The sequence below is a fragment of the Strix aluco genome, chromosome 3 (assembly GCF_031877795.1).
Source record: "Strix aluco isolate bStrAlu1 chromosome 3, bStrAlu1.hap1, whole genome shotgun sequence".
In the NCBI taxonomy this organism is placed as follows: Eukaryota; Metazoa; Chordata; class Aves; order Strigiformes; family Strigidae; genus Strix; species Strix aluco.
In genome coordinates this window covers 124,680,310-124,693,051 of record NC_133933.1, presented here as the reverse complement: position 1 = coordinate 124,693,051, position 12,742 = coordinate 124,680,310, and the positions used below count along the sequence as shown (strand labels likewise).

The window sequence follows — 12,742 nt, the reverse complement described above, 5'->3', positions numbered from 1 at the left end:
ACGGCCTGGGCCTCAGCGGCCACTCGGGCCCCGCCGCGGGGCCGGTACCGGTGCCGCCGACCCGCGGGCCCCGCCGCTCCCCTCAGCGTGACAGCCCAGCGCAACCCCCCGCCCCGGCTCCCCTGGAAACCGCCCCGCCTGCTGTGAACCCGGCAGTCGCCGTCCCGCCGGTTGCGCGGGGCGTCCCCGGCCGCCCTCGCCCCCGGACACGGCGGGGGACCACAGCCAGGCGCGCCCCCCCCCTCGCCGCCGCCCCGCTCCCGGGGGACCCCGCCGGGGGCCGCCACCTCCCCCGCGGCGGCCCGCGCCAGGCCCATAGAGCGCGCCGGCGCCGGGCTAGAACGTACGCGGCGGGGGCCGCCTCGGCCTGCGCGCGGCGGCGCCGGCGCCGCAGCGCCCCCTGGCGGCAACCGAGGGCCTCGCCGCGGACCGACGAGAGAAAGGGAGAAGGGACAGTAATGGCGGCCAGTTAGTGCGAGACTGAGCCGAGGAGGCGGCGGCAGCGACGGGAGGAGCCGGTGCGGCTCCGTCTGTGGCTCTGCCCGGCGGACCGGCTTCCCCAGAGGACTTTTTTTCCCTTCCTCCCCCTCCCCCCTTCCCCCTCTCCCTCCCCTTCCCCTCCCTACCCGAGCCCCCGCCTGTCCGCCCTCCCTCCTCCCTCCGCGCCGGCGGCGGCAGCGGCGGCGGCAGCGGCGGCGGCGGCCCCCCGTGTCCCCCCTCCCCGGGGCCATGGTGAACACCAGGAAGAGCTCCTTGCGCCCCCTGGGCAAAGCGGCGGCCGCTGCGGCCGGAGCTGGCAGCCATTTCATCTCGTCCCGGACCCGCTCTTCCAAAAGGGGCACCAAGGCAGATGCGGCCGGGCTGGAAGAGACGGCGGCAGCGCGGGTGAGGACCGGCGGGTTCACGGGGGACGGGGGCGGGAGAGAGCCGGGGGGGGGGGTGGGGGGCAGCGGCGGCGGTGGAGGGCCTTGGCCAGGGAGTCGCTGGGGACAGCGCCGCTGCTGCCGGGGGGGCCGCGGGTACGGGAGCTGGGGGGGGGGGGGGGGGGGGGGGGGGGAATTGCCGAGACGCCTGTCGGCTTGAGGGAGGGAGGAGGGACCGTGGAGCCGGCGGGGAGCCCGGGGTGAGGAGGGACCGTGGAGCCGGCGGGGAGCCCGGGGACGCGGGGAGGCGGGGCGGGGGGGGGGCGGCTGCGGAGAGCCGCCCGCCGCGTCCCAGCTGGGTTCCCTGCTCGGCGGGGAGAGGGCGGTCTGCGGCGGCGGGCGCAGGCCGCTGACAGGGGCTGGGGGGCGGCGGGGGCGGCTGAGGGGCGGCCGGGGACGCGGGAGGCGAAGTTGCTGTCCCGCTGCTGCCGCTGCCGCCGGTGTCTGCGCCGGGCTGGGGCAGGCAGGGCCGGTGCGGCGGCGGCAGGCGGGGGTCCGGCGGCGGCGCGGGGCTCCCCCTGCGGCCGCGCCCGGCGCTGCGCCGGCTGCCAGACAAAAGTTGGGAGCTGCGCCTGCAGCAACTTCGCAATCCTCGTTTCGTCCCCGTTCCCCCCCCCCCCCCCCCCCCCCCCCCTTTTTCCCCCTTTCCCTGAATGACTTCAGTTCGGCTGAAGCGGGTGTTCGCAGAAGCTTCGCCGGGAGAAAGCTGTTGTTCGAGAAGGGTCCCACGTTTTTGTGACATACCCCCCCCCCGAGCAGGGAGGATGTAATTTTGCCGTCAGGTTTAAGTTGAATGCTTTCCCTACGTAACTTACTATAATAGCTTTGGTTGTACGGTCTAATGGCAAGAGAATTCTACAGCCTGATTTGGGAAATGAACATTTGGTAAATTCAAATTGGAAGAAAGAATTCGGGAGCCTCTTTTTTTCCCTTGTTGTCTCTAAACAGATTTGTTGTTTCAACAACTGCATTTTCTAAATCACAGGCAGGGCTTTCTTTGTCTTGATAAAACTTCACATATTATTCTGAAGATTTAAACTAGTGGTTATAGTTGCCTGATCTGCATAGATGTTTTAAAAGCAATGTAAATATGGAAGTGAAAATTGAGGGTCAAAGCGTTTGACAGTCGTGCACCAACTGACCATGTCCCAGCCTCTGCTAAGGAGGAAGTCAATCAGACAGGTAGAAAAACAGCAGTAGCAGCCAGAGTCTGATCAGAAAGATGACACATGGAATTGTCAGAAAATCTTTTGCCCCATCCTTTTAGCTTTAAAATACTAAAAAATAATACATCACTGACTAGATAGTCTATACCTTCCATGCTTCTCTTTCAGTTCTTCCATGCTTCACAGTTCTTCCCTTCCCCCATCTTATTTTTACTCGTTGTACCCTATTTCTTCCTTGTTTAGTTTCATTAGACTCATGGGGATGCAGCACCATAGCTGTAAAAAGCCGTTCTGCTTGTTCTAGTATGCAGTTTCTATTTATTCATATCGTGGGTTTTGTGGGTTTGTGAGGCAAAGTTTGGTGTAACCCTTACTGGCTTACTTTGCAGGGAGTTCACTGCTGCTAAAAAAAAATAGTTTGGGCTTCCTTCCAAATATTTTTCATCTATGAATAGTATTTTTATACTACAAATCATTAAAATATTTAAATTATCTTATTGTCATGGTGTAAGGGAAGGAGATCGTACAAAATTTGTAAATACATCCCAGGATATTGCCCATGCTTCTAAAAAAGCATTTCTTCTAAAGTTAAGTGTATATTTTGGTGTATGGGAAGGGGCTTGTTTCACTTCACAACAAATCTCATGCGTTTGAGGTAGATGGGTTTTTTTGAGATGTGGTTGCCAAAGATGAGCAGAAGTTATCCAGGAAGGGTTTTTTATTCTTTTTTTTTTTTTTTTCCCCAGTGAATTTTGTGATGTGTATATATATGTATATCTCTTCCACTGCATTTTAAAGTTGTCTTTGTACAACTGTTTTTATTTTTGAGATGTAAGTATTTTTCAGAGATACAGCGTCTTTCTGAGCTCTTGAATCTTCTTGAAGTAGTGCCAGAGGAGGATTTCAGTGATTAGAACATGAATAAGTATAGCAGTAGGAAGACAAAGCCTTCGCTTTTGGAAGTGACTGTCGGCAGACAGATAGTGAGGCTGTTTTGTGCAGAAAGCGTACTGGGATCGTTTTCATACAGTTGCATGTATTTTTTTTTTTTCCCCCGAAGTTGACTGGAACAGTACGTCCTTTTAAAATCTTTCGGGTGTCACGTCAGGAAACCAGCCTTACTACCAGCAGTTAATTGGGTTAATGGGCAGCTAGAGTTTGGAGCTCTGGGCGGAGATGGTGCGCTTCTTATTTGCACTATGTGACTTAATTTTCTTCCATGGAGGTTCTGACTTGGACTCCCAGAGAAATGCTCTTCGGTGGAAATGCTTGTAATTACCTTTCAGAATGCATTTTAAAAGATCATCTATTTGTTCCTTATTAGCCACAAAAACTGAGTTAGTAATCTAATGGCATCCTGCAAGATGCCAATTAGACCAGATGAGGGGTTAGGAGTTGTCTTCCACCTCTTTTATATCCATTTCCTTTTTCCTTCTCCTTTTTTGTTTTTGGCTTTTTATGGTGTATGTAGGGGTTTGGGTTTTTTTTCTGCATGCATTTACAAGGATAGGCTTGAATCCCTCCTTTCCCAAGTACTTAAGTTTCTAGTCTTCCAGTTCAATATTATGTTGAGTTACATATTAATAATGTCCATTTCCATTTTATCAGAATCTGGAAGCAACACACATTCTGTGGAAATGGGCCATAATAGTCTAAATGCCTTCATCGTATTCTCTGTATTCCCTCTATAGTACTTGCTCATCTTGGAGAAAGCAATGACGTCAGTTTTTGAGAAGTAAACTGTTTTGAATTATTGACTGGCGACCATGCATTCAGTGATTGAGGTGAATACATGTGTGTCCACTGACCGGAAGCCAGATTAAAATGAACAAAATCCCTCACTAAATGGATCAAGGAGCCAAGAAGTTTATTCTCTGAAATGATGTCATAGCAGAGTGCATAGAGAGGATATGGAGAGGAAAAACTGGGCTATGTTTTCTTCCTGTTTCCAGGATTGTTTTACACACTATTTAATAGAAATTGAAGCTATCCTTACATAAATTTATATTCTATCTTTATATAAATCATATGTATCTAGCATTAAAACTTGGGAGGTGTTATGGCTTTATATTTAAGCATTCTGACAAGAAAAGTGCATAAATATCTTCCAGAGTTTTCAGAAACATAGAATTGTAACACAAGGCTTATAAATCCAGTGGACTTCATTCACACTGTGGAAGAATTGAGGATACTGTGACCGTAACTGGTTAAATTTGTGCTCTAGATTTGGTAGTGTCTGATGTTTTCAGATTGAGCTGGGATTGTTAGTAACACTTACTTGGCAGTTGAAATGATTTTTCTCAGTCATCTCAAAACATCAAAAATGTTGATCAAGAAAACTAATGAATTTATTGTGAAATAAGCACTCTTAAATCATGTCAGCGTATTAGTTAGACATTTTAGAAATGTATACAAGATTAGCTTAATTTAATTAGCCAAGAAAGCTTTAGCAGGGCCTTAAGAGCTACTTGAGGGCACTGTGATAATTGTAACACGCAATCCTAGCTGAAAAGTAGTACTGCCAACATTGTTCAACTTACTCGGTGGCAACCTAGAGCTCTCCATTGTACTTAATTGCTAATAGGAGCAAACACGGGCTCAAGGATTGACATCGAGTGCTGTACTATGGGAAGGTATAAAGCTAAGCAGCATTTTTGTGCTCTGTAATACCAATACATTTCAGTGTCTCCTACTGTAATTTCTCAGTCTGTAACAATTTTTTCTGATTTCTGGGTGATAATGCAGCTTTTGTAGCATAAGCTCATTGCTGTGTTTTACTCCTTGAAAAGTTTTTAATGATCAGCTATTGAAAACACAGAAAATTAACTTTAAAAAAAATTACTATTATTTCTCTTAAAATACTAGCTTTAAACATGCCCCTTAGAGCTTTCTAAAAATTAAATTTTATTTTACGAAAGAGTATGATTCAGATTAACATATTTTCTTTGTCTTCTTTGCGAAGTGTCTCACAGTGTTTTGGATGTTCTGCGGTTTAGCATAAATGTATATAAAAAGTTAGAGTTTCCTCCTTATGCTGGAAAAATTACATTTGCTGGCCACTGTATGTAGAGCTCCTCAGGGGAAAAAAAAGCTCTTCTCAGAGTATCTATGTTTTTAAACTGTCTTACTGTTCAGGTTTCCAGTAGTGTCAATAAAGGTGCTAAAGCTAATGCTTTTACAGTTCTTTGAAATACATCCTGAAATACAGAGCCTTGTGAAGTTATTCCAAACAATTTCATTTAAAGGAAGGTTCCCAAAAAAGCTCATCTTTTCAGTGCGTAATAAAAAGTCAAGTTCTTTCTGGTTTAGTGGTGTGCTGCTCTTTGGGGACTTAGCAGGAGAAAATCAGTGATCTAAAATGAATTGTGCAGTCTGTTCCTTGGTAGCGTGGTATTAATACATCTGTGAACAGTGGGAAATTGAGCAATTGTTGGAAGCAATCTATGTCCAGGTTTCTGTCAAAATACCATACAGTCAGCATTTGTAATCCTTCCATGTTTCCAAAGGGGTGTCCTCAGTTTGAATTCTTCTTACGTATCTTGCCAAATTAGTCGGGGCCACTCTCTGAAGTCAGGACACCTCCAACGTGTGCACGGTTTGTTTTGGGAGGCCGTTGCGCATCCTGTTGGAAGCTGGCTATCTTTGCTCTCACACTGTTACAGGGCGTTAAAAGGAAGCAATCTAAGGACTAATCCGGTGAGTGAAAAAGACCTCCAAAGAATACTCAGGAAATGGCATTGATGTTTGGTGTGCTGCATTGCTTCCTCTGAATACTGGGCTTGTCCCAAAGTAATATTAATAAAAGCTGCTTCTCCAACTACTGTCTCTCAGTTTAAGCTTAAAGCAGAAGGCTTAACCCATTGCCGTGAGAGATCCCACGACAATTTTGCAAGAGTGGCATACAGCTTGGGGTTATGCAAGATAATTAGCTCAGGTAATTACATTCTGATCACCTCCATCCCCCTGCAGTTTCAGTTGGATGTGGTATAGTTTTGCACATCCTGCCCTAAATTGTCGAGTATATGCTATACTGTGGAAAAGTTTTCAGTCCAATCTAACGATGCTTTAAATGATTTCTGTGTAAAGCTTTATAAAACCCTTCTCAAACCAAAGCATCCAGCAAGTAGGCACCAGTGTGCTGAAGCTTTCACTGCTCTTATTTTGTAGCTGTGACCATTTTAAAGGCTGCTGATTGTTTATTAGATGTTTTACCTCCAATGTATTACTTTGTATGTGTGTAGTATCACTCATGAACCCACTTATTGCAAAGGGAACGGACAATGTTTTTTCAGCTTTTTTCATCCTGTCTTTTTTTTTTTTTTTTTTGTACTCTTCATGCTTTGGTGCTTTTTCTAAACAGTTTTTCCGACTGAGTTTACTCTTGAAATATTGTCTTTATTACCTTTGATGGGATTTTCATGGTTTATTTTAACCATTAATTTTGCTTTAAATTGTTCAAGTGTTGTTTTGCATTTATACTTGCTTGGACTCTTTTCCTGAATAAATTTAATTTCTTTGCTTGATAGCTGTTAAAACAGACCACTTATCAACCAGTTGTAAGATTAATGTGTTACCTTCTGTAAGCTTTTTAATTTTGCACTGTTGAGTACGTGTATGCTATAATAGCTTCAACTCAGTTAAAGTAGGTATAAAGGGGGTAGCTTTAGTACTCCTATCAGAAATTCAGAATTTACAAGCATGTCTAGGTTCTGTAGTTTTTGTAGCCTGCTCTGAATTTTGTGGTTTTATCTTTATGCTTCTAGTAGTGTATGTTAATGACCTAACAAGCAAAGCTTTGGTTGAAAGTTTGTGTACAGTTGTAATCAGAGCAGATGCTTCAGTCTGGGCATTTTTATAGTTTGGGAGATGGGCTTTTTGCTTTTCTCCAACCTCCAGTCAGTTGCTTCATCGTAAGTGGATAAGTAGTTGAGCCGAGCTATTTAAATAACCTGAAATGAAGAAGCTGTTCTTTCTGTACACATGGAAGAGATTACTTGCATTGAAATTTGTTGCCATGCTTCAGCAATCCCTCATTCCAGATACTTAATAACTACCTTCTATTATTTCTCTGATTTATCTTTCAGACCTTGAATGTTGTTTTTATTATGATTTAAATTTCAATACGTTAATCTTAAGATTTCATATTACAATTTTAGGCAATTTTAATTTTTCTTCTGAAATACTGTCTTCAAGTGCATTGTAGCTAGAGATACAGAAGTGTTTTTAATCCCACTTTTTTTCACACGGAAGGCCACCTTCCTGTAGCATCACTTGCTACAGACACTTCCTTGCTTAGTTTACTGAGTCAAGTACCTGGTCGTACCCAAACCTTGGGGAACCTTCTGGTCCAAGGGTTTTTGCTATTCTCCTGCTTGCTATCCTCATTCAGATCATTCTGCTTCTTTATTTAGGTTTATAGTAGTACTAAAAAGAGGCCATGTCCTTCAGACTTTCTTTGGGATGGGATTGTTCAGCAGAACCAAGATGGATTTTGAGGACTAAGAGTCGGGGAAAAAGTTGTTTGTTTGACTCTTTTAATTTTTTCCACTTCTGAATTGTAATAATTCTTGAATGTTTACAGAAATACAATTTTTGCTTTAAAAGTCTTTGTTAACAGAATTTAGAAACTCATGGAAATGGTTAATATGGTTTTGACTAAAAATGTCTTGCTTTTAGTATTCCTTCAGTGTTAACTTAGGAAGATCAGTGGTTTTAAAAACTTCTGAGATCTTCTAGAAGAACTTCTGAGTGAGTTGTGGGCCCCCATACAGCTAATAGAGACCTCTTCTCAGTAGACTTGCTCTTCTGAAGGTGTGTGGTTTCACATGTGCTGCAAACTGTTGACTCTGCAGTTGTGAAAATGAATAGACTTGCCAATATTAATGCTTGCCTGGCCATTTGATCAGCTGCATCAGGATCAGGTTACTGGTCCAGCTGAAATAAACCCCCTTCCCCACATCTTCCTGCTTCCCCTTGCCTCCCCTGCATGCGTCTGATTTGATTATCAGCTGAAAATTCACAGTGTCACCCTAATTTTAGTGAAGGCATAAAGGAGGGTAGAGGAATGGTTATGGTGGGAATGCTTGGAGCGGGGCAGTGAGGATGGGTGGAGGACAAACCTCAGCTCGCTATTTATGGGCTCTGTCTTAGTTTGGGGGAGACTGCTCTGTAGTTCACTCTCCCCTTCTGTCATGAATCTACAAGTAGCCTGTGGATCGCAAGAGATTTTTTGGATGTCAGCTCAAAAGCTGATGAAAGGTGCTCAACCTGGATATGGAAGGGTGTCTTTTTCTATTATAGACAGGGAGAATGGTTGCAAGTGTGAAAATACACAATAAACAGCGTTGTAGGTAGTGGTTTCTATTTTTCACTTGTAAACTTTTAAATTTTCTTAAAGGCTTTCATGTTTATCAAATAACCTGAATTGTAGAATTGAAGAGTTCCAGGAAATAAAATGGAAATCTATTGAAAAAATGCATATCTTCTCATGGAAAAAATCTGGTTTTTTACCTGAATGAGCGGGGAAGAATTTGTTCTGAAAAAGTCTAGATGATGGTATTCTTTGTATTCTTAATGGCTGTTATTGACGAAAGCATAGTTTACTGAAAAAAAAAAAAACCCAACCCAAACCATAGGGTTCTTTTAAGCCAACTTTGTCTCTTTTTCAAGCTATCGGTAAGGTTAACACAAGAGGTCTTTAACGGAACTTGAAGTTCTTAGTAAGGTAGTTAATGTGCTTTAATCCAAATACATTTTTTCCTAGCTTCTTTTTATTTGAAGGCACAGGCAGTATACTTAAGACTAGGTTTTTAGGACACAAAGGTGGATGTTTAGCACGCAGCAGTACATGGTGTACCGACAGGAACACAGTCTGCTGTATTGTGCTGTGACCTGGAGTTGAGTCATGTTACCTTCTTTCCCCAGACAAGTGTATCAGGTCTTACCTCTTCCCACCAAGCAAGTAGACAGTCCTCCGGTAGAAGAGGGGCTAAAGGCATTTGCCAGGAAAATGTGGGTTGGGGTGGGGAGGAGAGAGGAGCTGGTGAGGATGTGTTGGTGCTGGAGAGAGTGGGTAGTGCAATGTGTCATCCTGAAATTAGGACACAGTGCAGATGTGTAAGGTGAGGTGTGGTCCCTAGTTTGAACACACTGGTGAGAGCATTTCAGCTACTGAAAATTTGTACTGAACATAAGGACAGTTTTAGTTTGGTGTTTTTTTTTTTTTTTTTTTTTGTGAAGATGCTATAAAGCAAAGTGGTGAACTTAAAAAAAAAATTGAAATAGGATTTGAAGGGATTACTAGATTCAGGTCAGATGACATTTTTGCAGTCATGGTAGAAAATTTGATTGATCTAGTTACTAGAACTTGGAACCAAATAAGAGCAAAACTAAAAGTATCTCAAAGCGATTGTGAAGCCTTTTGATTTTTTTTTTTTTAATTGCTTAGTATGCATAGTCCAACAATACATTAGAAAGGATACCTAGCTCTTGCCTTTCTTCAATAGATCTTAAAGCAGATCTTTTAATGTGATAAATCTGTAGAATTTAATGTTTTAATTCATATTTTTTACCTTTGCAGAAACTGATACACAGGGGAGCAAGTGGCTTATGCAGAATCACTGGACAGACAGATAGAAAGTGGTTTTGGTGTATTTTATTGGTATGTTTGAAATGCCGTTATAGTTTAAACACAGAAAAAGCAAGTTATTTGTTAACTGAATAGTTGTCTGAGGGCAAAGACGAGTGATCGGCTTAACTAATTGGTACCCTGGGGACGCAATCACATTTTATTAATGAAATCAAGTTTTATTTTGGAAAAACAACTTTTATCTTTTTATACCATTGGGATAAAAATGTTTATTAAATGCATTAAGTATCCCCAAGTATGTGTTTTATTTCTTTTAATGGACAGCCCATTTCCACAAGAACTTTGCATGAACTGGTACAGGAAAAGGTAGATTAGATTTTTTTCACATGTACTTTTAAAATATAAATCCAGATTCTTAATATTCGGGGACATCTGAGAAGATGAGTTGTTATTCACAAGATACCTTTTAAATTATGTTAGAAATAACTGGAGAACCTGGATTCGTTTCTCCAAAGTTAGTAAAAATAGGATTTAGAGATGTCTGAAGTCGTCTTTTCAGAGAGTCAAATGGAGAGGAATAAGTTACTTTTCAATATCAGAAGCGAAGAATTAACTGAAGTTAGAAACACGGGTATTTGAAAACCTGTAGCTGAAATAGATTTCTTGAAAATGTTTATTTCGTTATTATTGAGACAAAAGGAAATTTCAGGGTGCTTTGTGCTTGTTAAGCGGGTCAAAAAGAAAAACTAAAATGGTTTGTGCTTTCAACAAAATGTGGAGGAATAGGATTGATCGCTTGAAGATTGAACGTCATTGTCTTAATTTCATGTCTTAGACATGGGAAGAGGTCATAGAAAAGAGAAAAACATGGGTGCTGAAAGGTTTAAAACACTAGGTTGAAAACTCTCTTGTCTTACTTACGAAGTTGTATAAGCAATCATTCTAACTTTCCGGGTGTGGCACAGAGTTAGTCAGAAGGAGGGTGTGACCCACAAAATGTATGGCAAGGAGAGCAAGTTTGACCACGGTGGAAAACTCAAATATTCGTGTTTGCATACCTGTGTTTTAACACAGCTGAACCTGTGGCAAACCAGATGGAGTCTTTTTCAGAAGTTGCAAGGTGTGGTTGTGGTTTGAATGTCGTGTCATCCTGTACTTAAAAACTCAATAAACTTGCATTCACGTACTTGGAGATGACAGTGACAGAGATGGTTCGTACTTGTCCTGTGTTACCAGGATTATGGTTGTCTTGGGGTGTTTAGACCAGCAGTGTATTGAGGAGTTCTTTGGATATTCTCTTGGCCAGGAGATCCAATTTACTTAACAGAAGATGCAAAACCCCCCAGCCCTCTCCCGTTCAATATACTAGAAGTAGTCTTTGTATTTTAACTTGAAAATTAAGTGGCTATCATGCTTTAGCTAGCTGATCCCTGTGATACACCTGAAGGCAAAGTCCTTGTTGGTGAGGTCTCCTTTGGTGTGTTGAGTCCTTCAAGTCATGCTGAAAGACTGTATTGGTGTAGTCACTTTTATCTAAGAGGATGGATTGAGAAGGAAGAAGTCAGTTTTATTAATTGATTTCTAGTTTGCGTTCTTTGAAAACTTAAGGACTTGTCTCTAAATGTTATAACTAAAGCTCTGGTGGTAGCTGGAAACCTAGGGATGGATATGGAAGAGACTAAGGTAATTTTGTGTATCAGTGTTTTTGTAGCTTGTTCATGAATGTGTGTATTATAATAAACATTTTTTCCATGTTTCTCCTTTTCATACAAAGTAAACAGATAAGTATGCAGCTATATTTATTTTATTGCTTTATTTACATACTAATTTTAGGTTTTGTTTCTAGATTTATTGCTACCATCATTCAGCTGCTTTCAGTGAAGGTGTGTTACCAGAGTTTGCCCTGCTACCTCTGCAAGACTCTCACTGTTGAATCTTAGCTCAACAGCTAATTTTCAGTATTCATTTAGCTGTCACATTCCATTTTACTCTTGAATCCAAAGATAATGAAGACCATGTTTTACCAGTCTAGGCCATGGATGGTATCCTGTTAACTCCAGTTATTTCCTTACTTATTGTTAGTGAGAGTGCTTTCCATAAGAAGCTGTGCTGGGTTCTGGTTGTTCTGGATCACAGCTGGAGTTTGGTGGGTCTTTCATTTCTGTTAGATCAATGCAGTTGTGCTAAATTTTGTTTACCTCTTTGTATTTTCTGACAGTACATAAACTAATTTTTTGATTCTTCTGTGCTTGCTTTTTCTTTGCGGCTTTAGTATGCTTTCAGGCAATTTCTGACATGATTAAGATTTTATTAATTCATATTCTCTGCATTCTCTCAGCCTGTGAGTATGTTTGCTTCAGTGCCAGTGTTTCATTAGGAGCTTTGAGTTCAGTGCATTGGTTCCTACTTCTGCAATTGCATTATTAATTTCTTAATTTTTAACTTTGATGCTTGTATCATTCATTTCTCTTTCTAGTCCCAGAACATTTTCATGATGTGTACTGTTAAGTAGTAAGTTTCTGGGTTGAAACTGAAGTACTATTTTTAATCATTAAAGGCATAAATGATTTGAGACCCGGTTACTTGAGGGAACGAGTTGAGTGCAGTAGAATTGTAAGATCTCTTTTGCTATAAATGGGAGGAAGAGGTGGATAGACTGCGCTCTGTAAAGGCTTCTCAGATTGAAATTAATTTCTTTTCTTGTTCTAGCATATCCCAGTTTGGCTAATCTCTTGAGTGTAATGAAAGCTCTATCTCCATATTTTACTGTAGGTAGGTGAAAGTTCTGGATGGCAATCTAGTTGTGATTTGATTTCCTAGAGCTTGAATTTTTAAGATTGTCTGTTAGCTGGAAAATGGAGCTTGGATTCTTATTAATATATTTAAAATTTCAGTGTTTTCTCATTGTAGTAGCTTTGTCACTACTTCATGGTAAAACATTTTGTATGTTAGTGCATCTTCTACAGCAGGTGTCATAAGTTAGTATTTGGGCTTGACTTAAAATTTAGACTTGCTTTATACTTGCTAAGTCACTGTGTAGAGTTGATATGCAGACAGCTGAGGCT

General features: G+C 42.3%; 1 protein-coding gene across 5 annotated transcripts in view; it reads left to right on the top strand.

The window, feature by feature from the left end:
- The first annotated feature begins 451 nt into the window (after positions 1-451).
- Positions 452-12,742, top strand: part of ATAD2B (ATPase family AAA domain containing 2B) — a 78,818-nt gene continuing 66,527 nt past the window's right edge. For 4 of the 5 annotated variants that reach the window (XM_074820141.1, XM_074820144.1, XM_074820140.1 and 1 more), the window contains exons 1-2: positions 452-885; positions 9,669-9,749. In XM_074820141.1, coding sequence (XP_074676242.1) covers positions 730-885; positions 9,669-9,749 — 237 coding nt within the window. In that variant the 5' untranslated portion in view covers positions 452-729. The remainder of the gene's footprint in view (positions 886-9,668; positions 9,750-12,742) is intronic. The other variant, XM_074820142.1, reaches the window with a different exon arrangement.